The sequence below is a fragment of the Aspergillus terreus genome, genomic scaffold (genome assembly GCF_000149615.1).
Source record: "Aspergillus terreus NIH2624 scaffold_8 genomic scaffold, whole genome shotgun sequence".
In the NCBI taxonomy this organism is placed as follows: Eukaryota; Fungi; Ascomycota; class Eurotiomycetes; order Eurotiales; family Aspergillaceae; genus Aspergillus; species Aspergillus terreus.
In genome coordinates, this window is record NT_165931.1 from 906,048 (window position 1) to 933,508 (window position 27,461).

The window sequence follows — 27,461 nt, forward strand, 5'->3', positions numbered from 1 at the left end:
CAACACCATTACGAGTACTAGGTACTGTAAACATACTTTGTAGAGAATATCAAGGCAAAGTGTCTGATTGTAAGAAGAATTGGAGAAACATTGGATTGTAAGAACGGTGTCGGTGGTCTTGCTGTGAGCATATGTCATGTTGCAGATATATATCAACTCCGGGTGCTTCCATATGCAACTAACAAGAACCAGCAGCCAACACCTTACTCTACAGAGTACAGTCTATATCAAAGACACGAAAATACGGATACATACTCACGTACGAGACATCTAGAAGGCATCTGTCATTTACTCTGCCTGGATCACGCGCAGTGATGGACTTATACTCCGTAGACAATTGAACACCAGCCGAAGGAGGACCACCATAACAACGGCATCCAAACCAACGATCAACGCTTCTAGAAGATCTTATTCCGTGGGTTCACACGCCTAGTATTCAATAGTCTCGAGCTACAAGCCCTCGCGTTCCAAAATTTGAACGCGGGATGGAGGTGGAGAAGAAAAAATCGTTATGATCGACGGTAAATTTCCGTTCTTGTTGCAGTCGATATTGTTTACCGTGTTGAACCGTAGCAGCAATCCCGAAGACACCGCCGAAGAAAAACAAATACAAACCCATAGTCCAACTCCAATTATTAAACCTGAGCAACTCCGGCTCCCTGGCCATGCCGTGCCAGTAAATGAGACGCGGATCGTGGATCCATTCATGAACGCTGGCGTATACATGCCTTGACATGCAGCCACACCGTAGGTGCTGTAGCAAACGAGGCACAGAAGTCATTCCATCATGCGATGTAAGTCTAGTAGTGGTCCGAATCATAATCATCATCAACGAGCAGAGAGCGATAGCCCCTGGACGCGAGATTCTCTTCAAGGCCTCCGTCGGAGCCTGGATCAGCGTACCCTGTGTGCTAGTCAGCATTATTCCAATCATCGATGGTAGGATTGAATATACCTTCGCCGCCAAAGTAGCTGAGGGCTACTGGCAAAAAGATCAGCGCATGCGTGGCGGCAAAGATGATCAAGGCCAGCCAGACACGGAAGTAATAGATCTCAAAGATCTTGCTGTGCGTAAATGCTAAAACGCAAACACCGAGAAGTTTGGTGAGCGTAATTCCGCTAAAGACGCTCCCTCCGACATTGACCAGTGCGGTCCAGGCGCGAGCATCTTTGCCGCGGAACTTGGACGGCACCTTATCCAAAATAGTACGAGACGGGAACATGAACGCTCGGGCAATATGAGCGCAGAACTCGACCCCAATGCCGACACAGATGATCAGGTTGACCAGGGAGACCGCGTTCAAGGATACGCCAGCCACAGCCATGGCCCCGATAATGTCGACAACGATCATCACAACAGTAGCAGTAACCACAGCGCCCGTTGCAATCGACCCAAGGATGAGAGACGTCAAGGCAAAAATGATAGCCACAGCAAATCCAAGTAGGGTGCCTGTTAGTTGAACAATAGACACGTACTGATCGAAGAAGATGTAGGTCTTGGAGTAAGGGAACACATCGATACCATGTTCCGCTGAAATATCCCGTGCAATGCGGCGGGCCGCTTTATACGAGTTGATAAAGTCTTCCTGAGTCCGGAGTGGTGTGTGGGTGGCGCGGAAATGGCTGGCATTGGTCATGACGTGCTTGGGATCAATGACAAGGGCCGTGCTATATGCCGCCTTTCCACCAAGAGGGCATGAAGCATCTGTTGGGGCCTCAACCCATCTCTCCAAGTATTGGATAAACTCTTCTCCTTCTGGCATACCATAGAGAGAAATGTTCCACGGTGGGTTTCGGTCTTCAAAACACGGCTTGCCATCCTCAACACAACAATCCTGCTGGGGGTTCAACCAGTAGAAGAAATCGTCAATCCAGCTGGCCGTGGATCCCGAGATGTATGACACATTAGGACGTTTCGACTCCTGTTCCAGAACAAACGATAACGAGTACTCGTCGCATGTGGTGAATCTTCCACAGAGCTGTTGCTGATGACGACGCTCAGTCACGTTCACATCCCGGGTCACAAAATACACCGGTGGACCACTTCCGAAATATTTGTTCAAATCATCAAAATAATCTATCAGGTAGGAGTCACTCGGCAAGGCAATTCGTTGGTCCAGACCAAGAGGGACCTCCGGGATCAGAGCCAGGCCAGCTGTAAAAAGTCCCAGGAAGACAAGCACGATGATGACCTTGGCGCCGCGCCTAAGAAGGTTTGTGGCATAGACTTTGCGGATGAACTTCTGTAAAGCGCTTTCACCATCCTGCTCATCATAGATATGGTCCTCAGGCATGCCAGAGTGTGCTTTCCGCACCGTCACGCATGGGAAACAATCTGCCCGCAGGCTCTCCACGCGTCTCTGGTTCAAGGCAAGGACGGATATGAACATTGTGATCTGCAATAGTGCGTTAATGAAGACAGCGCCTGCTGCGTAGACGGCGAAATTTCTGACTGCCGGCATTCCAACAAAGGCGCCCAAGGCAAATGCGACCGTTTCGGTAATCGCTGACAGAAAGATGCTGGGGCCTATACGACCTGCAGCGCGGGCAATGCGTTGATCGATCTCTTCATCCGGATGGCTCACGTTGATCCGCTCAAATTCATGAACGATCAAGAAGATATTGTCCACGCCCACGGCAAGCACAAGGAATGGGATGACTTCGGCAATGATCAAAGTGGCCTTGACACCGGCCGCGGCGAAGAGTCCAACCGAGGCAGAGACTGACATGAGCACGATCACGATACCCACAATTCCCAGGGTGAACTTGGATTGGACAAGTGCGTTGGCTGGATTTCCGAGTAGCGATTTCCATGTCACAGTGACTGATCCCAGCGCTAAGGAGGCGTAGATGAACATGATGACATAGCTGATAACCACAATCTTTGCATCCGTGTTGCTGGACTTGTTCAATTCGTGCTCAACACTGATCTCGGTGTTGAAAGAGACACGCAAGCCTCGTTCTCTCGCTTCTTCTTGCACCACATCAAAAATACCCTTGAAGCTGACCTCCCAGTCGATAGCGTTCGCCTCACCTTCGGTGCCTTGTGCGTAGTTGTTGACAACCCAGGTTGCAATGAGGGCTTTCGAGTCGAGCACGTTACCCGATCCATAACCACCAAGGATCATTTCTGGTCGGAGAGGCTGTCCAAAGTCTGGAAGACAACTCACATCACCAGGGGATTCCGTACAATGAACAAGGCGATCCTGCCATGTGTCAGGGTTCAAATTCATGACAGACCCACCGAAGTAGCCTGTCAGAGACTGAACGACGCAGGCATCTCCGGTGGGCTTGAAGCAAACGTCGTCTAGTATCAGGCCGCGGTCCAGTGAGATCATCCGGCGCACACGAGACTCAACATCAAACCACCAGCTCAGCGTCTCATAGCTCAAAACGCGACCATGTGCCCCATCAGAAGTGTCGTTGACCAAGAAGGCTTGCTCGGCTCGGTAGAACGGTCCGAAATTTTGGTCAAAATATTCTTTCTCCAGAGCAGCCGCTGAAGTTGGGCTAACCCAGAGGCGTACTGGGTCTGTTTCCACCGCGAACCGAAGCCAACCAAGGCTGAGTAGCGCCACTACCAAAACACTGGATGTAATGGTAACCGCTGGGAACCGTGCACACGCGCCGGCGATGCGATTGAAAAGTGATTCTAGGGCGGAGTTTAATTTATATATGCTTGTCGGTGTCTCCAGGTAGCCGGCTGAATGAACGATCTCGCCGTCTTCTTCATCGTCACTGGGGGCAGGGTCCTGTAGCAACCGAACCCGTTCCGGCTTGCGGTATCGCCGTTCTCTATAGGTGAAGAAGCTTGAGAGGCCAGCCACGAACAGGAGGAAGATCGAGTATATCAAGATGACCGAAAACGAAAGACAAGGCAGAAGCCCGACATGACAGTGCTTATCTGCTTGTACAGGGGCCAGCTCCGGGCAAACATCAGGGCAATCCACACAGGAACAGCGGAACGCTTCGTCTGAATCGTTGCATGCCTTCGGTGTGATGGGCAAAGGCATCATGCCCTGAGGGTCTGGGCCGACAGGTTCGGTTTTGTAGTTGATCTGAAAAGGACTTCCCAGGAGCTTCTTGTCTCCTAGAAATTTCATGAATTGTGTATAATTCTTTGCGCCCCCGCCAATGAAATCCATCGCTTTGCCGCCTGAGGCGCCATTCTTCACGTTCTTGCAGCTATCGTAAAATCCGCTTTGGTACTCCTCGGACCAGATGTTGTCTATTTCGGTGACTAGGGTTTTGCCACGGGCTTCGTCAGTCTGGGTGACATTCACGAAGAGGGACTGATCGGGAGAGCATGTGAAGGTGCAGAATGTGTTGAAAAAGTTCTCTTTGCAGGCAGGACAGGAGGCAATGATGCCTTCGGCGAGCTTCAGGTTCTTAGCGAGCGCATCGATCTAGGAGACAATTAGAACCGTGACGTAGGAGTAAGCGCATAATGGCAATGCTGTACCTGCTCCTCCTTACAACACACAGGGCTATCTTCCCACTTGGTACCGCACAAATCGACCAGCTTCTTCCTGACCGCTGGTTCCGGATCCGCGGCACGCCCATTATCGGGACAGGGCAGCTCACCACCGAAGAACGACTTCTTCCCACAATGGCCGCGAATTGCGCATCGGCCCTTTTCATGAACTTTGGTTTCTCCTTGAGCTAACGTCGTAGGTAGAAGGATAGAGCCGAGGACGGCCCAGGCAGCGAGTCTCCGCATTGTAGTGGAGAAGCGCTGAGACTGAATCAAGACAAGAATGATCGCGTTACATGGGGCATCTATTCAGCGAGGACCGGTAGCGATGGATGTATAGTAGGCTGAGGGTTGATGAGAGAAGGGAATGAGAGGAAACAAGGAGAAGGAGGAATGGTACCTGAAGGATAGGGAGTTCGTCAATCAGCGCATGACAACATCGACCGATGATGACATGACACCCGCATCGCTCGGAGCGGCAGGCGGTCACATTCTGCTCCCCGTGCCTGAGGCTGCTTTTGCCGAGGTCTTCCGCAGTGCGCGATCACCCAAAAAGGAAATTGTCCTCAGCACCTACTCTTCCAAACACCTCTGGAGTGTTAACAGACCACGCGGTGCAATTCCTGTACCTATACGATGCTAAGGAAGCTACTTCCCATGGACTACCTCGTTGATAACCTTCATGCTATTCATCAGCTTCTCGTCCTGCAGCGTTCTCCCCACCACCTGGACCACTACAGGCATGCCGGCATAGAGTCGATTATCATCTGTGAAACGGACAGTCAGCTATATTTCGACTATAAACCACGCTTATGTTGCACATACACAGCTTGAAGTTCTCGTCATCGAGCTCGTTGGTCGGGTGATAGCTGTCTGGATACCTATCGTCCTCCCTCACGACACCAGCTGGGAGAATTCCACTAGGGTAGTCAAGTAAATTCCACTGACTACAATAACCCCACCACGGCTTGACATTGTGTGGTGTTCCTTGGACGCAGCTGGCAGGACACAGGATCACATCGATGGGCTTATTATCCCTGGTCAAGCTGGCCGTGGCATTCCAATGAGCCAGGTATTCAGTCCGATAGACATCACGGGCAGTGTGGAGCTGAAAACATAAGCCTTGTGGCCTGAGGACTGAGATTGGATGGTACTAACCCGCCAGATATCATGAATATCTCTCATTTTATTGATTGGATCATCGAGGAGACGCTTCGCTGATGAGAACATAGGCTCGCCACTGGCAGCTAAGGTGTTCTTGATATCTAGCCCGCCATCCGTAAAGTACAGCGGAAGGAGAATATCCGACCATGCTCGACCATGGTCATACGGTTTGAATTCAACCACTTTGCATAGGTCAGCATTGGCGAACCTCTTCAAGAACCTTAGAGAGCGGACATACCGTCATGGCCGGCTGCTTTGAGCTTGTCTGCAACCTCATTTATCACTCGCGTGATATATGGATGCGGCATTACTACCTCGTCCCATACCATTACCCCGATCTTCAGACAACTGGGATCGAATCCGAGCTGAGCATCAGTTTTCCATGGCAATTCTAAGAGTGGTTCATGAAACCATGGCTCTGCGTCGGAGATGACCTTGAAGAACAGGTCGAGATCTTCCACACTGTGTCCAAGCGGTCCAGCCACTGCTGGGATGGGATCATTTCCGATCATTGTGCATTCCCATCCACTTGTTGGAACTCTCTTCCCAGACGGTTTAAAACCGTACAATCCATTGAACGCGGCTGGGACACGAATGGAACCGCCTGAGGTTGCGCAAAGTATCACGAATCAGCTACTGTATTAAGCAGAATGGAAATACCCACCAATGTCTGAACCCAGTCCCACGGGAGAACCGCGCAGGGCGAGCAGTGCGCCTTCGCCGCCGCTGGAGCCTCCCGCCCCGAGCTTTGTGTTCTTCGGGTTCAAGGTACGCCCATAGATGTTGCTCACTGTCTCTAGAACCATCATGCACTGTGGGTTATTGGTCTTGACGTAGAACACTGCCCCCGCCTTTCGCAAGATCTCAACAACCAGTGCATCTTTCTCCTTGGGTGGAAACTTCGAATAAGAAATGTATCCCGCTGTCGTCCGAAGTCCTTTGATGTTATAGTGATCTTTAATCGAGAAGGGGACTCCGTGCAGCGGACCGATCGGTTTACCGGTCTCCTCCAGGACTCGGTCAAGTTCCGTGGCTTGATGGACAGCGTCTTCGAAGAAAATCTCCGTCAGACAATTGACCAGCTGCTGGGCGATTGCTGCACGGTGGCAGAATGCAACCGTGACTTCTACAGACGTGGTTTCGCGCTTCGCGATACGCTTGGCCAGTTGTGAGGCGGTACACTCTGTGAGTTCGATTTCGCGGTCACTCAGGAATTCGCGTGGAATACCGGTCACATCAGTAGGTAGATTCGAGAGCACATCTGCGGGCAGTCTCCATTTCTCCGGAATCGAAATATCCCTCCGTTGTTGATACGCCTGTGATGATAAGCGACCGTTCCATCGGACATCAATGCGAATCGAAGGGACTCCAAATACAACCTTAGCGATGTCTTCCCAGGTCCCAGACCGTGTCATGACTATCGATGCTACGGTGTTTGACTTGCTTGAGGCGCATAATGTCAATCGCAACGCGTCCAGATCCTCTGGGTACAATAATTCTCCCTAGGTTGTTTCGCGGTCTATCCAGGAAACCCACTCTCAGCCCTTTCCCCTCACCAGATGGCCGATGCCAACTTGCACCTTACGATTGGCAAGCGGGGTTTTGTAGCATCAACGCAAACTAACATCCTGGTATCTTGCTCTAGGTTCTCTCTAGCCTCTGGGGCTTACAGGGATCTGTGCAAATAGAGATCCGATAGGCCGCATGGTGCCACAGGATTTTCGTCCTCCACTTTCCGATGACGACCAACATCCTTGATGCGATAAAAAGAACATTACAAAGTGCAAATGGGTGTCTCAGCGGAGTTGAGCCGGACTGTTCTCCCAGTCTGGCCCCTCCGTTCTCCTGCATCTCGCCTAGAAAGGCTGGAAGAACAAATGGCCTTTTGGGTATGAGACACGGCTTTATCTGAAGCTTTGGAGGGCCGATCACCCGTCGCATATGCTATTTGGAGCTAGGGGCTGGCTTGAATTCGGATAAAAAGGAGGTGATATCGGCAGCAAGGGTCAAGACTCCTTTCTCAAGTCTCCTCTTCTCACCAAACAAGCGTTGCCCGTGCTGCCAAGGCAATTTGCCAACCCCCCTAATGGCAGAGAACAACCGCCACGATGCCATCCCAGGCACCGTCACATTGGTTGACTTGCAGAATGTAATTGCTACACGACATTCTGGGAACAATTCCGACATTGTGCTTGTACCTGCTCCTTCGGATGACCCGGATGACCCGTTGAACTGGTCTCCTGCGCGGAAAGCTTTGTCCACCGTCTGCCTTAGCGTGTGAGTGCAAATTAACACGTTGAACGGAAGCAAATTCTCATATCCACTTAGATGGGTCTTTTTTATGGGCATCACTGCCTCGGTGGTGTATTCCGTCCTGGTTCCTCTGTCGGAGGCGACTGGACTATCCGTAGCAACTTTGAATGAAGGCACAGGATACATGTTTCTGCTGGCAGGATGGGGTCTACTCTTTTGGCAGCCGTTTGCCCTTCATTATGGGAAGCGACTGACATACCTAATTTCGGCATTGGGATCGATAGTAAGTGGCCCTCGCTGCCTCTCTCTGAACATGGCTCTAATTGCTCCATTTAGGGAGTAACCATGTGGGGGTAGGGTATTCGATGACCTGCTTTCGCCATGGTGCTAACTGATACATAGACCGTATTGCTCGTCAAAGGGCGAGTGGCTTGCACGATGTATTCTTCAGGGATTCATTGCTGCCCCTATCGAGGCCCTCCCCGAAATTTCGGTTGCGGATGTGGTAAGTGTTCAAGCAACGAGAAAATAAACCCGAGCACTAATTGTGTCTTCGGCAGTATTTCACCCACGAGAGAGGAACATACATGGCAATCTACGCATTCTCTCTCATTGGCAGTAACTATTTCGCTCCAGTCATTTGTGGCTTTATTGCCGAATACCAGGGCTGGGAATGGGTGTTTTACTACCCGAGTATCTTCCTTGGTGCAGCGACCGTGTTCGTCTTCTTTTTCATGGAGGAGACGAACTATACGCGACACTCAGTGGACGTATGTCGTGGTGCACCGGAGGCTACACCGGGTAAAGCAAGCGATTCAGACAAGGAAAAGGGCGAGCCAACGACCACTCGCACTGATTCCAGTTCTTCTGTGTCGCGGACGCCTCGAGTAAAAAAGTCATTCTGGAGGAAGATGTCACTTCTCAACTTCGACTCTTGGCTGCCTGATACTCTGCACTATCGTGCGTTGCAGTCGCTCTACTTTTTGAACTGGCCTGTGATTGTCTATGCTGGGTATGTGTCCACGGAGAAACCCCAAGAGATAATACTAATTGTGTCGACATAAGCTTCTCGTACGGATCATACAATATCTGGTTTAACGTCCTGAACGGAACGGCATCCATCATCCTAGGCTCAGAGCCGTACAATTTTGGGTGTGTTATATCCAACAAACTGCTGTATGTACGGCTGACGGATGATCCAGTTCATCAATGGTTGGCCTTAGCTACCTTGCATGCTGTCTCGGCGTCTTTGCAGCGTGAGTTTACCTACAGTATAAGCCTTCCATCCCCACCTTCATATAATCTAATGATGGATAGGGCTATCTTTACTGGACGTTTCAGTGACTGGCTTACTGTCCGTCTCGCTCGTCGCAATAACGGCGTCATGGAAGCGGAACATCGACTATGGCCTTTCCTGCCATGCATCATCCTCGTTCCGAGCTCACTCATCCTTTGGGGCGTTGGTGCCGCTCATGAAGTGCACTGGTTCGGGCTGATATTCGCAATGTGGCTGCTAGCCTTTTGCAATGCCTGCGGTATCACCCTGAGCGTTAACTACATGGTCGACAGTTACCGTGAAATCAGCGGTCAAGCAATTACCACGGTGATGCTGATTCGGAACACCATGTCGTTTGCAATTTCTTATGGGTAAGTATTTCGCCATTCCATGCTCCAGCTGGATTTGTCCGTGGTAGACGCGAATTCTGACTGACCTTACACAGTATCACCCCCTGGATCGAGAACCTGGGATACCAAAACTGCTTTGTATCTGCGGCTTTTATCGGCATGGCATGTTCTGCCATATTCCTGGTCATGGTGAAGTTTGGGAAGCCACTGCGGGCTCGGTCGCGCGAGAAGTATTGGAAATTGGTCGAGGAGAATGTCAAGAATGGAATAAACCATTGATCGGGAAACGCGTTGTTGACGAATTGCCGGAGGATAAGTACGAAATTCCATGGAGCCTACAAAAAAGCCTACAATCGACAACTGCATCAATAAACGAATTGTTCAAATGATCCAATAGCTGCAGGTGCAATTAATCGAAACATACATCTCTTCACAACTTCCCTTCCCCCAGACAACTGGGCAGTTGATGCTCGGCATGCAGCATCTTATTCCATCATGCCCTCCTTGTTCTGACCCATACCCATACCCTCAACCATGTCCTCATCCATTCCCATGTCCATACCGGGCATATTCTCAGCACGGGGCATACCCCTGGGCATACCCTCCATGGCACCCCCAGTCGGCATACCCATCTCCATGCCGGGAAGTTGACCCTTTCCCTCCATGGGCATGTTCATACCCATAGGGTCGTTGCCGCCGTCAGCCGGCACGTTGTCCATATCCACATCCATCTCACGCTTCATACCCACGCCCTCATCGTCGTTGGAGGACGGCATTTTGCCCATCCTCATACCGTGTTTCATGTTCATATCGGCGGACGGCATATCCTTCATGTCCATGCCCATGCCGCGCTTCATGGCCATGTCCATGGCTACGCCGTTGGGGCTCGGGTGCGACTATACGTGTAGAGGGTTAGATGCTTTAGCTGCGACGTAGGATATGGAACACGTACCTCCATGGGCGAGGCAGTCGCCAGGGCCACGAAGAGGATGCTGCCGAGGATGGAAGCCTTCATTGCTGCTTTGAGGTGGTTTGCTAGTTTGTTTGATACAAGATAGAGAGCTTGGTGGGAGCTGAGACACAGAAGACAGCGGATAACACGGCTTTATATACGTTGGACAAGACCCCTTGGAGCCGTTCGTGACGTCCACTGGACGATCAACATTCCAGCGGATTCAATCATACAACCCTATAATGGTGACATGACGCAGGGTTCCGAAGGCTATTATGAATGCCGGATGCCAGGGCTGGAATGATCCCCTGCTTGACCTGGACCCTGGCATGGATGAGGTCCCTATATATATCCATGGCGTGAATGTGCTTCACGCTTCGAATGAGGTTCAGTCTGGTTACTCTCCAGATGAAGTGTACCGAGGCATCCATATCTTTGTCTCTGATATATCAGGGCGGTAGGCCCAGGACGACTGATGGCGACGATGGCAGCGTTGGAATGTACGACATGGAATTCCCCCGAACCCCCCAGAACCCTTCACAGACAAACTTGCCCTGAGATGCAGCCACAACGTTCCGAGCACGCCATCAAGTACACCCCTTGGTGGTTATACAGAGGGTGTATGCCGAGCAGCGGCCGCGTGAACGGCCACATTCCTGTCTAAAATGGTATGGATGATCCCAACGGCGTATCAAGCTTCGGAGACTTCTTGCGCCAATGACCACGCAAAGCTTGAATGCATTCCTCAAGATGCAACATGACCTTATAACACTGGGGCTTGTCCAACCGATACGTTGGAAGGGATGGAATCTGCATTCAACATAGCCATTGGCCTCATATCAACCCCTTTGCCGGTTATCTTCGGCAGCGGGAGTCTAGGCGATGTTCTACGGGGTAAGAATAGATGCTGGTGCTGGTTCGTTTGGGTAGACAAGTTTCATTGACGGGACACTATATCTGCTGATACTGCTGCATCAGATTGAGGACTTGGTAGACAGCAGAGGCTGCACTGGAAAAGTCATTCAGTATGTTGTGAGACTGTCCTTATGTCCCTCACAGCAGCCACTGTCAATGTGGCGAGATACAGGCAAGTTACAATAGGGATTGCAACATGAGTTCCAGAAAGATCTACTCTTTCATCCTTGTACCTCCATCGATCCGGTCAAACATTCAGTTTTGACTATCATGATCGAAACAGACCACAGCGTTTGTCGTGTCCATCTCCACATAGCCCTGCACGTCTGCAGACCAACGGAGTTCAGACGCGAGTGCTGACCTTGAGACACATGCTCCACAGCCATGTATAGCTCCGTCTAGAAGACCGGTAAAGTTCATCGAAACAACCCAGCCTGTGTCACGTCTGCTTCCGCGCCTGCTTCAAACCCTTGAAATAGCGCGGCGCCAGCTGCTGACACACGCCCCAGATGCGGCGGCGGTTGGCCACGCCCGTCAGCGCCAGGTCGTCCATACCGTACCGCGGGGCGGTCATCTTGTCCAGCCACAGGTACAGACGCTTGTAGTTGAGGTCCTCCGGCAGCGTCTTCTCAAGCTTGAGGGCGTGAAACTCCCACAGCCACGGCATATTATACTGGACAGCCTTCTCCCAGAAGTAGTTATGCTGCGTGACGATCTGCACGCTCAACGACGCCTGCGTCAGGGCTTTGAGCGACTCACCCGGCAGAAACGAGCAGATGTGGTACACCATCTCGAGGGGCAACTTGCCGAAGGGGCTGGCGGGGGTGCGGCCGCGCAGGTCCAGCTTCGCGGGCGGCTCGCGCAGCGCCTTGTTGGCGAGCATGTCGGTGCGAATGAATGCGTCGAGCGCGGGCGTGTCTGTCGGGTGCGTGGCACAGTACTACAATAATCACATCTTGGTAAGAAAACGATGGCCCCATGCAGGATGCGTCAACGGGCGGCTTGCCTCGGCGCCGGGAATGCACTCCCAGTAGCGGCCCTGCGACTCGTGGACCTCGGTGCCGTAGCTCAGGTGCAGGGCCGAGCCGGTCATGTTGCACAGGTCCATCATGACCGCATACAGCACCTCCATGTCGACATGGTCGGGGCTGGGCGAGCCGGTCAGGGCCCGGGCTAGGATCTCGAAGCAGCACCAGTGGAAGGGGATGACGGGGCCCGGGGTGTCGCCGGACCCGGAGCCGTAGCTTTGGAAAGTAAGGTTAATTGCGTTTGCAGGGCACGAGTCAGGGCGCCAAACCATGCAAAGACACTGCGTTTCTGGGCGGTGGTGGTGGTTGTGGTGGTGTTGGATTCTACAGGGCGTTAGTTAGGGCTATGGAAGGATGAAGGATGATCACTCACCAGCGTCGGTCTTGACCGCTACTTCGCCCTGTGACAAAGAAAAAAAAAGAAATTAGAAATCAGACCATTCGGTGAGCTTGCCCTTGTGGTGCTTGCTGGCGTACAATGTCTGCGTAATAACCCGGCCCCGAAATAAACGCCCTGGACGGTGTGAGTGAGAAGGAAGCACAACAGCAGGAGACAGTATATACTTGGTCTTCCCCGACGGCTGCGGGTTGGACCCCAGACAATACGCCTTGTAGAGCCAGGAGATATTGTCCCAGCCGACCAGGCGGGGGTCGTAACTGCGGACAGGATCGTCGTGGTCCTCGCTGGGATCGTGGGGAACCTGGCAATTGTTGTTTTTGCTGGCTTCCCTCGCACGATATCGCTTCTCGATCCACCGTTGCCGGCGTTCCAGCGACGTCTGCGACGGGGTTTCGATGTGCATTCCACAGAAGCCCACGCCGCAGATGGCACAATAGCAGTCGTACGCCATGGTCGCGGACTTTGTGCAATGGATGAGGAAAAAGGAGAAGGAAGAAAGTCAGCCACAGGAGAAGTACTCGTATGGACTCGAGGCTGGAGCAGCCGAGAAAAACGAGGGCTTTGACTAAGGGAGTGTGGATCAGCCAGCGGTGGATTCAGCGATGGGGCCGCCGACTCCCATGCAACAAATAAGAAATTTTTTGGGAGACCGCTGGACGGCCGATCACTATTAATCAAAGCAGTCAGACCGAATATTCCATTCAGCTTCGACGGGTTCATCCATGGCGCCGTAATCGCCGGATTGGGGGTCCCCAATCCGGCGGGATCGCTCCCCTTGGCAGCGGCCAATTCGGGGCAGCAGACTGATCAAAGCTAATGGAGGCGATGGATATTGTACATTACTATGCGACTATTATTATTCTTAGTATTCGACGGCGCATGGCGGCAACGGGGTGGCGAGACAGGCACTGTGTACTGCGTCGATTACCCCTTATCGGGGGCATCCACAAAGACACACACAGTGGCGTTCCATGGAAGGTACTTTTGTCTTCCGGTTCCTGAATGCTGATTAGAGCCAAGACCTCGGTTCTAAAGTCCTAAGATAGCGTGGAGGGAGGGCACATGGACTGTACTCCGTATAGCGCTACGCCACTCTATTGATAACTTTGGCCTCAATCAACCATTTCTCGGTACTCGAAGACTACAGCTAATGACTGAAAAATAAATATTAGCCCCTATTTTTCCTGTATACGACGCTGAAAGAAAGTCTGCTTAATAATTTGAGCATGACGCTGTATGGCCGAAAATGTATAGTCGTTGTGTATCATCTTTCGCTTAAAGGGTTCACCATTTTCATCTCGTCCTCCTTCTATTCTACCATAGCATTTTGTTCAACTCATTTGACAAATCATTATGAATCGCAACACTGGGCTGCAGCCTTCTAGCTTTGCCGCAGGTACCGAATCATGTATACGAGCTCATGCGTTCTTCACGACAACTGTCGCCGGAGACGGCATGATTGTCCGAGTATACATGATGTTAGCATGAGTGAGTGGTTGTAAACGAAACGGATGGACTAGATTTGGATAGATTAGCATAGTCCAGTGCACCTATGCGTTGTAGAGCAATATTCCTCCTCTTGGTGGCTTTACTATGGTTAATGCTGACAGGGGTATGCGCCCTTGCTAGGGGCTGGGTGTATTCACAGCATAAATCGACTTCGTATATATTAGGTGCCTTCTTTTCAACGCAATTACCCCGATCAGTTTAATTACCATAGATATCATTCGACAGATGCCACAGTATATCGGGACCACTTCTAGGTCCTTCCTTCTCCGACCCATGTGAGTTGACATGACCGAGTCAAGACACCAACGCTGACCTCATACAGCCACCTACAATCTAGACGGCACATGATACTCCTTTGAGACATTCAACGGAAATGATTTCCAAGGTGCAAGAGCCATGGGGATACGCGAGGTGCGCAGCTCCGGTCCCGAAGAAGGCATCTCAAGTGAGCGGGCAAGTAGAAGCTTCTCAAGGTGGATATCCAGGGCCTATTTTACCAGCTCGTATGATTTTCAGTATGCGACTGCAAAGAACGTGGTGGGCCCTTATACTATGTAGGGTTAAAGAGTCGCTGCTCAAGACCACTGATGCCTTTGGTTGCAGGCTCACTGGGCCGGGCGGCGCAAGTTTCCAGCGAGATTCTCAGGGCGATCAGGAGACATTCATAAATATTTGATGTATATCAACAAGCGTATGGTGTATACAGGAGCTGCGGGGGCCGATGTGACAGAATTCGCATCAAGTCAGCGTAGCTCACCCACCCTGTGAATATACCAGAAGCTAGCCAGTTGACTAGAGGGAGAGAAGAAGCAGATTGGCCAACAATCAGAGTCAATATCCAATGTGATTATACACCAGCACAACCCAGGTTGGTAATGGAGATAGTACACCGACACGGGATGGTGCTGTCCGATGCGTTGGCTGTGGCGGACGTGGCACGATCTGCTCTCTCTCTCTCTCTCTCTCTAGCAGCAGCCCGGTGAGACATCGGCGAATCCACGGCCAACGGCGTGAGCCCATGACGGGGGTTAGGTACAGACTGGTGCGACACTTGCAGCGGCGCGATGCAGTTCATTGCATCCGGCACGCCCGGATAGGTTCCCATCGCAATGGACACGCTTATCGCGGCGGTTCAATCACACCACAGCGGCAAGTAGATCTGTGAAAACCGACGCTTGCCTATTAGAGATGAAGTCAATAATTTCTGGTATAGAAGGAAACTGTAAGAAAATCATTGCTTGGTATGGGGATCTGTACATCACCCACCATCCAGCCCTTGCCCTATATCCCTCGTCCACAGTCACAGTGACACACAGGAGATGTATGTCAGCAGTGGTAGACACCAAGGTTAATGGTGTTTCTGCGTATGCCACGGGGTTACTCATTGTGTGACATATCTCCGGGGTTGCCGATGCGTGTATCTCTTCAGGCCGATCTACCCCTATGGAGTCTGGGGAAGATTGACGGGATGTTCTATACGATACCGGGGATGCAGGAGATCCCGTCGTTTTGTGCCAGGGGCACGCCATGAAGAGCTGCAGGAGGCGTGATGTCAACGGGCGTGTATACATGCATTGCCTATTTAGGCTGTATACAATGCAACCGCCAACGCTGCGCCCAGCAGCAGGAACAGCAACACCATCACCCGTGATGGATCTGTGAGCATCGGTGATCATCCGTGATGAATCCGTGAATAATTTCCGGCAAAAGCCCTGCTGCCCCTCATTAGTAAAGTGTGGTGAAACTGCCGATCGCCTGGGCATTGCCATCCCTTCATTCATATAAACACCTGTTCTTCACGTCCCCTTCTCTGCACCGCTGAAGAATAGAGCCATCCATTGCAAAAAGAAAGCACAATGCGGCCATACCTTCTGCTGCCGCTCAGTTCCATCGCCACGGCGTCTGTCCTCTATGCCACCCACTACAGTGGCACCGTGTTTACTCTGTCCCTCGATGAATCCCCCACGGGGTACAACCTCTCTATCGCCCACAGTGGGACTCTTTGCGGTAAATATCCCAGCTGGCTGACCTACGACGCCACCTCCAACCTCATCTTCTGCTCCGATGAGGACGGCGGCAACACCAACAACGGCTCCCTGTCGGCCCTGGCCATCGCCGACGACGGCAGTCTGTCGGAACAGGCCAAGACAACCGCTCCGGGCAGCGGCGTTCACAATGTGGTCTACGAGGGCGACCAGGGCGAGAGATATCTCGCCGTTGCGCACTAGTAAGTTCTGCGCCTCCCCAGCCATCGGCTGGAAAAAGCTCACCCATTCAATAGCAGCGGATCCGCTGTCTCGACCTACCGGCTGCCCCTGCAGTCGGACGACCCTCCCCTTCAGGTCTTCCGCTATAAACTGGCCCAGCCAGGCCCAAAGCCACAGCAAGACGCACCCCACCCGCACGAGGTGATCCTCGATCCCACGGGATCGTTCATCCTGGTCCCCGACCTGGGCGCCGACCAGGTCCGCGTTTACGCCATTGACAAACCGACCGGCCACCTCAACGCGTGTCCTGCCATCAACGTCACCGCCGGCGACGGTCCGCGCCACGGAGTCTTCGACCGCTCTCCAACCGGCCTGACCACGCTGTACATCAATACTGAACTCGGCGGGCATGTCGCCAGCTACGCTGTGTCGTACCCGACCACCGGAGGCTGTCCGTCGTTCCGGCAGCGACAGAAACTCGTGGCTTACCCCGACGGGACGATGCCGGAGGGGGCGTCGTTGGCAGAGATCCGGCTGGCTGGCGACGAAGTCTATGTGTCAGTGCGGTCGGATCAGGGGTTCGCGCCGAACGACTCGATGGTGACGCTGGACCGGACGGCGAATGGGACGCTGGCGATGCGAGAGTCGACCTCGTCGTATGGGACGGTCCCGCGCACGTTTGCGCTCAATGCGGCCGGCGACCTGGTGGCGATCGCCAACCAGGCGTCCTCGACGCTGGCAGTGGTGAAGCGCGACGTCGCAACGGGAGCGCTGGGCGAAGAGGTGGCGCATCTGCAGGTTGGGGAGCCCGGGCCGGTGGGCACCCTAACAGGGTTGAGCAGTGTGATCTGGCTCGAGTAAGGCGTGCAGTTGGAATGGAAGACGAGGCAAAGAAAGACTTCATTTATACTGTGGAATCGCATGCAAAAATATCACTGCAACCATACATGACATAAATGTACCAAAATGCCACCGTAGTGTATCACCGCCCAGCGTGGGAATAGATCCAACCAAGAGAACCAAAAGAGTGACGAGGGAAAAAGCCCAGCTTTTCTCATAGGCATGCAGCGGGCATCGGACGGGGTCCGTCTGTCAACCTGATCGATCACAAGGGACCACTTGAGGACGCTTGTTCTTGCCAGGAGACGTTCTGTCATGAAGCGTAAAATTTTAAAGTACCGTGGAAACCCTAAGAGCCGTTAATCGTAACATGCGTAAAACATAACCAACCGTAGACCGGTCCGGGACGGGTCTTCCTATCCGCCGAGGCGGGACTACTTGAAATCCAGCTGAAAAGCCTTCCACTTGCCGCCGACGGTGCGACAGCGGGGACAACCTCGGGCGCTAGGATAGCTGGTCGGGCCGTGGGGCAAGGCACTGCCCGGGCTGGAGGTGACGTTGCGGAAGGAGGTGGGCGGGCTGCCGATGAACATCCCGACACATTCGCGACAGACGCCGCAGATGCACTCGGTGCAGGCGTAGCATTCGTTGAGCGCCCACGGTCGCTTGCAGTGGGCGCAATAGATCTGGATCTCGCGGCTCCGCATGGAGGCGGGGGTGGGGTTGGAAAAGCGATGGTGTTGGCGCTGCACGGCCGACGATGGGAACATGTTCAGCACCGGACTGGAGTCGTTGGCCGGACCGACGTGATTATAGTGGAGGGTCTTTCCGGACGCGGTCGAAGCGGAGTCGAGGGACGACTCTATCGAGGGGAAGGGCTCCAGGTCGTTGTCCCGGCTGCGCGCGAGGTCGTACGGCGGTGGGGTCAGGGATTTGTTCAACGGCGACGCGGCGTAGGGATGAGGCGGGAACGGACGGTGCGAGGTCGGGGGCGGCAGTCCTTGGAATCCCGGGGGAAGCGACGAGCGATTCTTCCCCATGGGGGCGGAGGTGAAGCTGGACACCGGAGGGATGGTGGGCGACCGACCGACCTGTGGGATGAGCTAAAGGTTGCGACGGGTAGTGAAAGGTGACCTACCTCAGAATGGCGTTCGTCGTCGGCCTCGGTCGCCGAAGTCGCGGCTTCGATCAGATCCTCCCAGCGCTTGCCCTGAGCCCAGGCGGCGGTCTGGGGTTCGGCGGACAGGGCTTTGCGATCGCCTAAGCTGGGGCGGCGACCGTACTCCTTGGACTTGGAGCGTTCATGTTTGGGCTTGCGAGCGCCGGAGATGGAGGATTTGCGCGGGCGCGGCCACTTCTTTTGCTGGATGGGGGGAAGGGTGGAGGAGCGACCTGGGGGCGAGTGGTTGAGGATGGAGGGGAGAAGTTCGCGCGGTCGCGGGGAGAAGGGCGGGAGGGAGTCCTGCTTGAAGTGGTCGCGCAGAGAGGGGAGCTCGATGGAGGATCGCATGCGGTCGCGGCTGATGTCATTGTCGGAGTGGGATTCCTAGAGATGTGAGGTCGAGGTCTCCTTAGCTGTCCCGGGGCCATACCATGTCCGTCTCCCAGTCGGAGACCAAGCGATTGTGGTGTAATTGGGCCAGGGCGACGGCGGCGGTGGCGGCGGCGGGATGGGTATCGTCCATAGGGCGCGGGGTGGCGGGCTCACTGGCATCGGCGACGTAGATGTCGCGGTCTGACGGTCAGCTTGAAGACGAGCGATAGAGACGAAAGAGCAGGTCACATACCATTGCGTCGTCGAGACGGGGGATTGGGGTTGGACGGGGAGAGCTGGGGCCGTTGATCGGGTGGGGTGTTGACCATGAGAATGAAGCTCTCCTCGGTCGCGGGGAGCTTCGGGATGTAGTGGTTGGGATGGGCGCGACGGATGTGCTCCTGCATGGAGCGATAGCGTTTTTCCTGAGAAGTCAGAGAAGTCAGTAGAGATTCGACAAAGGTCGCATAAGAAATACGAGGTACAGAACGATCGGCGAAATACGAAATCAGAGTATAAAAGAGAGGAGATATAGAGATAGCCGAAGTAGAGCTCCACAGCTGCAGCGCACCAGCTACAGCGACGGATGGACCGGACCACTTACCCCCAGACATCGTTTGCGACAATTGGACCCGTCGTTATTCTTCAAGGGACAGACGACTTCATTGTTGGCGTCGGTGACGGAGAAGGAGCTGGTGAGCGAGGATCGAGGCGGCATGTCTGCGGTCGAGTCCGCGGTCGGACGGTCGGATGGTCGGAACGCACGAACAGCACCACGACACGAACAGGATGGACGGCGCGAGTCCGAGAGCTAGATCAGAGATACGACAAAGGAGACATCTCCTGGATCAACGGAGGGGAGAGAAGAGAGAGAGAGGAGAGAAGGAGGTCCTCGGATCAAGGGGGAGGGGTGGAGGGGTTGTAGATCGAGGGAGGGGTCTAGAATCTAGGATCTAGAGATGTAGAGATCTAGAGGGGAGAGTGTGTACAGAGGACGACACGGAAGAGAGAGTCGGTTAAGAAGAGAGAATCGAGGCTGGTCGTAGAGAGAGAAGAGGAAGAGAGAGAAATGAAGAGGAAGAAGAAGTGGCAGAGAAGGAGGGGAAGCTCAGTGGCCGAAACGGGAAAGCTAGTTTAGTCACCATCCATCAGTCTGCAATTTCTTATTATATCGGTATAGTTGATAGGATGTCAATAGTCGTAGTGTAGTCTCTAGTAAAGATATAATAGTATAATAGACAGTAGTAGTATAATGCAGTCTATAGGAGTCGAATTGTATAGTTATGAAGATGGGAGTAGATAGTTAATAGATAGCAGGAGATAAATGCGGTGTATCAGATGGTAATCTTACAGCCGAACTGCTCCGATCTGAGGAGCTCAGCTAGCTCAGCTGTCTGGATGTCTCTTAAACAATTGTTCAGACAGGTAGGATGTCTATATCAGATGGCTCAAAAACTCATGTAACTCTCCTTCTACTGCCTAATATTTCATTTAGATGAAGAAAACTACCTATGTACCTAGGTAGCCCTAGGTACATAGGTAGGTACCTAATGTAGGTACCCCGTAGTACCTCCGGATTCCGGTATCAAAAGAGAGGTACCCTGTATCGTAATGACCGTATCATACACTCCATCAGCTCGTTCAGCTTCATCAACGAGGACTTTGTCTACTACGCTAATCACTCTATATTATAGAGTATTCTCGATATCTTCCTACATCTACTCCAGAAATAGACACTCGCAACTGACCAGCCCAGCTAGCAGACTTTTCTACCCCTTAATTACTCGGTCAGTGGCAAATTCAGCGCCACTCACTAGTTTGTCTAGACCGGACCAGTGGAGGTACATCGGAGTCTACTGTACCGGTTCATCAAGGACTCTATGAAGTACATATTGACCGACCAGAAATAAAAGAGATAGATAGGTGTCCTACCAGGTATCTGCTCCACCTCAAGAGCATAGTCCGAGATCTTACTGAGCTCGGAGCTTCCTCCGTTTGCTCCCAGTTCATGCAGCTCCGTGTCCAGTGGAGATCCGAGACCGCTAGTAAGAGGAGTTATCCGGCGGAGGTTGCTAGTTAGTCTTAGTCTGCTAGCAGGCTGCCGGTTTGCCAGCAAATCTGGTTGGGCTGGGGTGGAGGTCGGCTATGGAGTTGACAATCTGCCGGTCATGGATCAATCAGTATACCATTAGAAGTATACACTGAGCCTCATGGACATTATACAGACTACAGTTTAATCCATATCATATATTCTGTATATAAGGCCAAGATCCTTATGTAGAAAGAGATATGTTCTCAGCGTTTGATTATATACATGACCAACAGCCAGCTGAACCGCCATGCCACATATGCATATTGTCATAAGATCTTGTCCTCCCCCAAACAGCTACAGCTACCACTGAGACCCTCATCTATACAGAGCATGCTTGATCACCACTCGAACCTACCTTATTCCAGACAATCGGCTACCCACAGCATGGCCCCTCCGAAGACCCCACGGGGAAGACAGACGCGGGTCCCAGCAGCATCCGATGGGGCAGGCTGAGCTGCCGACATACTCCCCGACATCCGAGTCCGCCACAATCAACACAGACATGACTACATAAGACTCCTCTATAGACTCATCCATCTGCCTAGGATCTCAGCATCTCGCTCATTCTCTAGTACATCCTAATCACCATGACCAAAACCTTCCATGTAGCCGTCGTCGGCGGTGGCATCGCCGGCGTCACTCTGGCCATCACCCTCCACCATCGCGGCGTCCCAGTGACCATCTACGAGCAGGCAGCGGCCTTTGGGGAAGTCGGCGCCGGCGTCTCCTTCGGTCCCAACGCCGTCCAGGCCATGCAGACCTGCCATCCGGGCATCCACGCCGCCTTTGAGAAGGTCTGCACCCGCAACCTGTGGCCCTCCAAGCAGGACGTCTGGTTCGACTACCTGGACGGCTACACGCCCACCACCAACACCACCGCCGGCCGCCAGGACATCGCCTTCACCATCCGCAACAGCCTGGGCCAGACGGGCGTCCATCGCGCCCATTTCCTCGACGAGCTCATCCGCTTGATCCCCAACAACATTGCGCGCTTCAACAAGCGCTGCGAGTCCATCGTCGAGCGGCCCGATGGCCGTCTCGCGCTGCGCTTCGCCGACGGCACGGAGGATCTCGCCGACGTCGTGATCGGCTGCGACGGCATCAAGTCGCAGATTCGCCGGTTGCTCGTCGGCGAGGACCATCCCGCTGCAAACCCCTCCTACACCCACAAGTACGCCTACCGCGGACTCGTCCCGATGGATCAGGCCATCGAGGCGATCGGCGAGGAGCTCGCCTCCAACGCCTGCATGCACGTACGCATCCCCTGCCAGACCTCCCCAGGCAACGCATATTGAATAATCATAGATGGGCCCCGGCGGCCACATGTTGACCTTCCCCGTCAACCAGGGCAAGACCCTCAACATCGTCGCCTTCCACACCTCCCCGGAGCCCTGGACGGACTACCCCCGGCTGACGCGCCAGGGCACGCGCGACGAGGTGCTCCGCGACTTTGCCGGCTACGGGCCCAACGTGACCAACCTGTTGAAGCTGACAGACCCGGAGCTCAGCGTGGTGCGTCCCCCTCTTCATCTTGACCCCCGAACGACGACTAATCACAGCTCAGTGGGCCATCTTCGACCTGGCCGAACACCCCGTCCCGACCTTCTACAAAGGCCGTGTGGCCATCTCCGGGGACGCCGCGCACGCCACGGCCCCCCACCACGGCGCCGGCGCGGGATTCTGCATCGAGGACACGGCGGTGCTGGCGGCCCTGCTGGCGGACGAGCGGGTGCGCACGCATGCGGATCTGGAGGCCGTGCTGGCGACGTTTGATGCGTGTCGGCGCGAGCGCGGCCAGTGGCTCGTGCAGAGCAGTCGGTTTATTGGGAATTGCTACGAGTGGCTGGCCGAGGGGGTGGGCCGGGACTTTCGCAAGATCGAGGAGGCGATTAACTACCGCAATGGGATTATTGCGAACGTGGATGTGCCGAAGATGTGTGATGAGGCGCGGCGGGAGCTGGGCAAGAGACTGTCGGGGGTGGTTCGAGGGTCTTTATAATCATTTCTTCTGGGCGTTGAGCAGCGATTGTTTATTTTTTGCATAGATTGATGCATTCATGTTGTCTTCGATTTGTATAGCTACTTCCGATCCCCTTCCGATGGGACCCCACCGCCCGAGGCTTCGGATGGCCAAGCTGTCACGTCTGGTCCATATCTCCACCACTTCCGCGCTGTGGAGAGCTGTCGCATTGATTGCAGTCGTAGACATCATCATCACCGTCACAACTGGACCTCTGATAGAGCGGCTGGCAGCAACTCGGTCTAGCCACCCACTTCCGATGGACGCGATTCCATCTACAAACCCGGCTCGGAAGGCCCCATCGCCGTCACCATGGCCATATAAGGCGGGGCTGTGTCGACCGAGCTGTTGGACACCTCGCCGGTCACCGGCAACTCGGAAAATCGCCCAGTGACATTGTTCCTGGATTTTGTGCCGAGATTCCGACGATGCGGCCGATGAAGCAGGCTGCGCGGGCATTGAAAATCGCGGGCATGGTGGATTGACAGTGGAAGAGACTCATAATGATGTTGCGAACATGCGGAGAATCTTACTTAGTAGCCAGTAGGTTGGGTCAACAGGAAGCATTGCCAGCTAAATATCTACGTCCCTTCCAATGGCTACCTACAGTGGCCGATACAGCTCCTTCACAGCTCTCCACAGCATCAAAGCAGTGCCACACGCGCACAATAAGTGATTCACCGTCGAAGACAACTTGCCTTGGATTTCTGTAAAGCGTGGGGTTCCAAGATATAAATCACATATTTATACGCCAACATCTCACGGGTATAAGGAGGCGGATGATACGGAGGCGGCGGCGTCCTCGGTCGTTGCTGCGTTTGATCTTGTAGGTCAATCGTGCTAGACTGTGCGCTAGCACCCTTCTTCTTCTTCCTCCATACCATGACCCAAAGCAGACCGCAAACCTACCCAGCGACGCTCGCCATGGCACCGAAGACTACAGCCGCAATCGCTCCGGGGCTCATGCCGTCGCCGACGCCGTTATCAGGAGAAGCTCCGGAGCATGTAAAGACCCCAACATGACGCTCATTTAGCCTGGAGCGTCCTGAATGCGATCTTTTGCCTCTTCGTATGATCCACAGTCTATATTATCCTCGGAGTCGATCGTGATACTGTCGACATACGACGATGCCGGAAATTGGGCTCTTGTAGACAACAATACACTAGCAAGAGCTTCATCTGAAGACTGCTGCGACTTAAGACGAGATATTCCCAGAAAGATCAATGGTAGTAGCACGCATGAGGTGAAAATACATCCAGAGAGGTGGAGCTGTCAATCTCAATAGCAGCCTCTGTGCTCTGCAGCAGCGGGACGGAGAGCCTATCAACATCAGTACAAGATATCGTGATTGTTGCTCCCTGCATACCCGCTGACGGCTCCCGATAATGCCATCTTGCCCGTCACATTGGTCAGGCTGGGCAGGTTGATGGATATGGCATCTCTGTAGTTGCCGATGTATAGCCCGGGGACGATGCTTTCGTCGTCGGCGGAGGGATTGCGATACGCCTGGGTGAGCTCAGGCATTGACAGGCTGCAGGGTCAGCAGTATACATCAAGACATATGCTCCGCTGGGTAGTACCTCGCTATGGACCCCACGATCTGCATGCCGCTGGCCCTCTGCAGGGCTGGCAGGTTGACGCGAAGAGGCGGGCCTTGGGTTGGGGCACAGCCGGGTTGACTACAGATGTTCAGCTCTGATGTGACTGTGGTTAGCTGACCAAGGTCGAGTCTACAAACCGTTAGATCGTTCTCGTTCAATGGAGGCGAGACGTACTCGGTAAAGCCGCCGTCTAGATTGATATCAACCGCTGATTGCAACAGCGGTGCAGAGAAGCTCGTGGCGTTGACTCTGGTGAGAGATATCGTGCCGATTTTAGCTGCGTTCGGAATATATATAGTCGTTGTATCTGTACTGAAGAAGCTGATTCCTCCAAGGTGTAGTACATCTGGGAGCTCAATGACGGAGATGTTGTTTCGAGCTCCTATGGTGTTGGCGGCTGACAAGACGCCGGTGATATTGGAGACGCCTGAGACGGTGAACGGGCCGGTGTAGTTGGACGCAATCTCGACATTCCCGACTAGTGTTGTGCATTGCTCGGATATAATGTCGAGCTGGCTCTGGGAGTGTATAGTCCATTCATCCTGGCTTAGCAGGGTAGGCTGACATATCTGGGCCACGGCGCCTTATCAGTTAGAGAGAGACATGATTTGTGATGAAGTCCATACCAGCTGAATACGTTGCAAGTGATAGTACAGATGACAGCAGATATCCACGATACATCATGTTTGATATGGAGATAGTGCGATGCGATGTACTATCTTGAAACGCCCGGGACTCATCGAGAACACGGCAGCCTGGTCGTATCAGGTCAGATAGAATCCAGCCAAGAGATACAGCATCTGCATGATTGAGCATTCCTATTTATCTCCTGAATCTATCAGTGGCTTGGTTGGCGAGCCGCTCAGGCGAACTAACTGCCCAGGAAGGCTACTCGTCTATGTGTTGGACAAGATGGCAGTGCGTAGACAGGGCGCACAACTCCATAACTATTTGTTCCAATTCCGGTGTTCGTATCATGGCGCCAATACCACCTGCTTTAGACATCCAAAGTCGTCATTCCTCAGCCCTAAGCCAGCCAACCCACCCCTTCACTGCCAACAACCTCCCAACCCACCCGCTAAACCGTATATCTAAACGTCCGGTCGTTCCCAAACGCCGTAGTCGTCTTGCCCTCCTCGCGTTCAGTCCCAAACTCCCGGTCCCTCCGCCGATTCGCACTCCACAGGAAGAACATCTGGGCCACGCCCATAACCACCACAATCAGACACGCACCGCACGAGATCCACATGCCCTTCCGATAATACGGCGCATCCGTCTCGGGGAAGATGTTCGTGCCGAGAATAGGGCCGCACTGGCCGCCGGTAGCCAGGATGGCAAACGCGCCCGCGCGCTTGGAGTCCGTGGCGTGCGTGTTGCCGACCCACGTCAGGACGAGCGCAACAGACACGAAGATCTGCGTGGCCAGGAACATGCCGAAGTACCGCACGGCGACCACGGTCTGCGTGGCGAGCAGGATGTAACCGATGGCGGCGACCAGGGCCGCGCCGACGACGAACGGGCCGCGCAGGTGCACGCGGTCGGAAACGACCGCGCAGACGATGATCATGATCCAGCAGAGGACGTACGGGGGCGCGCTGAGGCCGTTCGATTGGATCTCGGTGAAGGCGCCCATCTGCGAGATGATCGTCGGCACGAAGAGCGGGAGGGAGGCGAAGCAGACGTTGCAGCCAAAGTACATCAGTGCGGGTGGGTAGCCTGTAGCAGTCGTCAGGGGAATCTCATATGGCAGATGACGGGGCTGGGGCTTACTCTTGTAGTCGAGGAGAGCGTCTAGGACTTGCTTCACTTGGAGACCGCTGGATTCACGGTCCCCCGGCTGTCGGAGGGAGAGGGCGAGGGCGATTTCTCGCTCGCGCTCGTTGAGAAATCGGGCTTGCTGCGGCGAGTCCGGGATGGCGAACCAGGCCACGAAGGCGAGAAGGACGCTGGGGAGACCTTCGACGATGAAGAGGATCCGCCAGGAGCCGATTGAGGCCTTGGCCTGCGAGATCCCATATGCCAACGCGCCTCCATATGCGTTCGCCAGCGCAGCACCCGAGAGGAAGATGCCTGTCCGCAGGCCGAGCTTCTCGCGCGGATAGAAGAACGAGAGATACAGAGGAACGCCTGTTCCATACATGGCCTCAATAACGCCCAGCAGCACGCGACAGACCATCAGCCCGGCCCAGCTGATGCAGGCCGCCTGGACGGTGGACACGAGGCCCCAGAGAAAGACCGCAGAAGCCACCCAGATATGCGGAGGGAATGCTTTCCATCCTACCGTCATCCATTGTGAGAGGATGTCTAGAAGGCGTTAGTGTCAGATGCGATTGCGCACTGCAATACTCACAGGCAATATAGAACACCGTCGCAAGCCAGTCATATCGGCGGCCGCTCAGGTCGATATCCTCTTTCATTCCTGCGATTTTGGCATTGCCCAGGTTGGCACGGTCGAGCACCGAGAGACTGTATAGGACGAAGATGAGCGGCATCAGATTCCAGTCCAATTTGCGATACACGCGATTCTCTTCCTCAAGGGTGAAGGCGGGACCATCCTTGCCCTCGTGAACTGTCTCTTGGTGAGAAACCTCTGGCACCGGCTGGATGTCGTCTTTTGTGCCCATTGTATCTGCTGTCAATATGCTCTGGATCACAACTACAAAGGATACATCGTCAAGTTAACATCCCAAGTATATGTATTCCCCGCACGGGTATACACAACGGCTATATGCTTCTCTTTGTCCAAATCCACGGTGGCGCCATGCCGTCCCCAACTAACACGCTTCCAGTCAAGCATCCCAAGCATAGCCGGGAAAGATCCCACTAAAGCTTGGTCTATTACCCC

At 53.7% G+C, this 27,461-nt stretch overlaps 10 protein-coding genes across 10 annotated transcripts in view; 3 read left to right on the forward strand and 7 right to left on the reverse strand.

The window, feature by feature from the left end:
• ATEG_05958 (putative importin beta-4 subunit) overlaps positions 1-138 on the reverse strand; it is a gene marked incomplete at both ends in the record, with an annotated part of 3,904 nt that extends 3,766 nt beyond the window's left edge. The window contains one exon of the mRNA XM_001215136.1: positions 37-138. Coding sequence (XP_001215136.1) covers positions 37-138 — 102 coding nt within the window. The remainder of the gene's footprint in view (positions 1-36) is intronic.
• A 662-nt stretch (positions 139-800) lies between these two features.
• Positions 801-4,720, reverse strand: ncr1 (sphingolipid transporter NCR1; the record flags this gene model as incomplete). The annotated part of the gene is made up of 3 exons (XM_001215137.1): positions 801-904; positions 956-4,406; positions 4,484-4,720. 3 exons carry the CDS (start codon positions 4,718-4,720, stop codon positions 801-803), a joined length of 3,792 nt encoding a protein of 1,263 aa, XP_001215137.1.
• A 795-nt stretch (positions 4,721-5,515) lies between these two features.
• Positions 5,516-7,053, reverse strand: ATEG_05960 (uncharacterized protein; the record flags this gene model as incomplete). The annotated part of the gene is made up of 3 exons (XM_001215138.1): positions 5,516-5,820; positions 5,877-6,221; positions 6,303-7,053. 3 exons carry the CDS (start codon positions 7,051-7,053, stop codon positions 5,516-5,518), a joined length of 1,401 nt encoding a protein of 466 aa, XP_001215138.1.
• Positions 7,054-7,724: 671 nt separating this feature from the next.
• Positions 7,725-9,796, forward strand: ATEG_05961 (uncharacterized protein; the record flags this gene model as incomplete). Its single annotated transcript, XM_001215139.1, has 9 exons — positions 7,725-7,915; positions 7,967-8,174; positions 8,228-8,244; positions 8,294-8,396; positions 8,452-8,903; positions 8,957-9,043; positions 9,094-9,147; positions 9,209-9,538; positions 9,613-9,796. The coding sequence occupies 9 exons, from the start codon at positions 7,725-7,727 to the stop codon at positions 9,794-9,796; spliced, it is 1,626 nt and encodes a 541-aa protein (XP_001215139.1).
• Positions 9,797-10,002: 206 nt separating this feature from the next.
• ATEG_05962 (uncharacterized protein) lies at positions 10,003-10,532 on the reverse strand (the record flags this gene model as incomplete). Its single annotated transcript, XM_001215140.1, has 2 exons — positions 10,003-10,413; positions 10,470-10,532. The coding sequence occupies 2 exons, from the start codon at positions 10,530-10,532 to the stop codon at positions 10,003-10,005; spliced, it is 474 nt and encodes a 157-aa protein (XP_001215140.1).
• A 1,291-nt stretch (positions 10,533-11,823) lies between these two features.
• On the reverse strand, positions 11,824-13,263 carry ATEG_05963 (uncharacterized protein; the record flags this gene model as incomplete). The annotated part of the gene is made up of 3 exons (XM_001215141.1): positions 11,824-12,106; positions 12,338-12,736; positions 12,977-13,263. The coding sequence occupies 3 exons, from the start codon at positions 13,261-13,263 to the stop codon at positions 11,824-11,826; spliced, it is 969 nt and encodes a 322-aa protein (XP_001215141.1).
• Positions 13,264-16,177: 2,914 nt separating this feature from the next.
• On the forward strand, positions 16,178-17,389 carry ATEG_05964 (lactonase family protein; the record flags this gene model as incomplete). The annotated part of the gene is made up of 2 exons (XM_001215142.1): positions 16,178-16,548; positions 16,603-17,389. 2 exons carry the CDS (start codon positions 16,178-16,180, stop codon positions 17,387-17,389), a joined length of 1,158 nt encoding a protein of 385 aa, XP_001215142.1.
• A 916-nt stretch (positions 17,390-18,305) lies between these two features.
• rfeD (putative transcription factor RfeD) lies at positions 18,306-19,620 on the reverse strand (the record flags this gene model as incomplete). Its single annotated transcript, XM_001215143.1, has 4 exons — positions 18,306-18,914; positions 18,961-19,103; positions 19,156-19,327; positions 19,507-19,620. The coding sequence occupies 4 exons, from the start codon at positions 19,618-19,620 to the stop codon at positions 18,306-18,308; spliced, it is 1,038 nt and encodes a 345-aa protein (XP_001215143.1).
• Positions 19,621-21,581: 1,961 nt separating this feature from the next.
• On the forward strand, positions 21,582-22,993 carry ATEG_05966 (uncharacterized protein; the record flags this gene model as incomplete). Its single annotated transcript, XM_001215144.1, has 3 exons — positions 21,582-22,247; positions 22,300-22,506; positions 22,559-22,993. The coding sequence occupies 3 exons, from the start codon at positions 21,582-21,584 to the stop codon at positions 22,991-22,993; spliced, it is 1,308 nt and encodes a 435-aa protein (XP_001215144.1).
• A 1,242-nt stretch (positions 22,994-24,235) lies between these two features.
• ATEG_05967 (uncharacterized protein) lies at positions 24,236-27,240 on the reverse strand (the record flags this gene model as incomplete). Its single annotated transcript, XM_001215145.1, has 6 exons — positions 24,236-24,335; positions 24,382-24,546; positions 24,596-24,745; positions 24,791-25,185; positions 25,701-26,920; positions 26,967-27,240. The coding sequence occupies 6 exons, from the start codon at positions 27,238-27,240 to the stop codon at positions 24,236-24,238; spliced, it is 2,304 nt and encodes a 767-aa protein (XP_001215145.1).
• Positions 27,241-27,461: the final 221 nt, after the last annotated feature.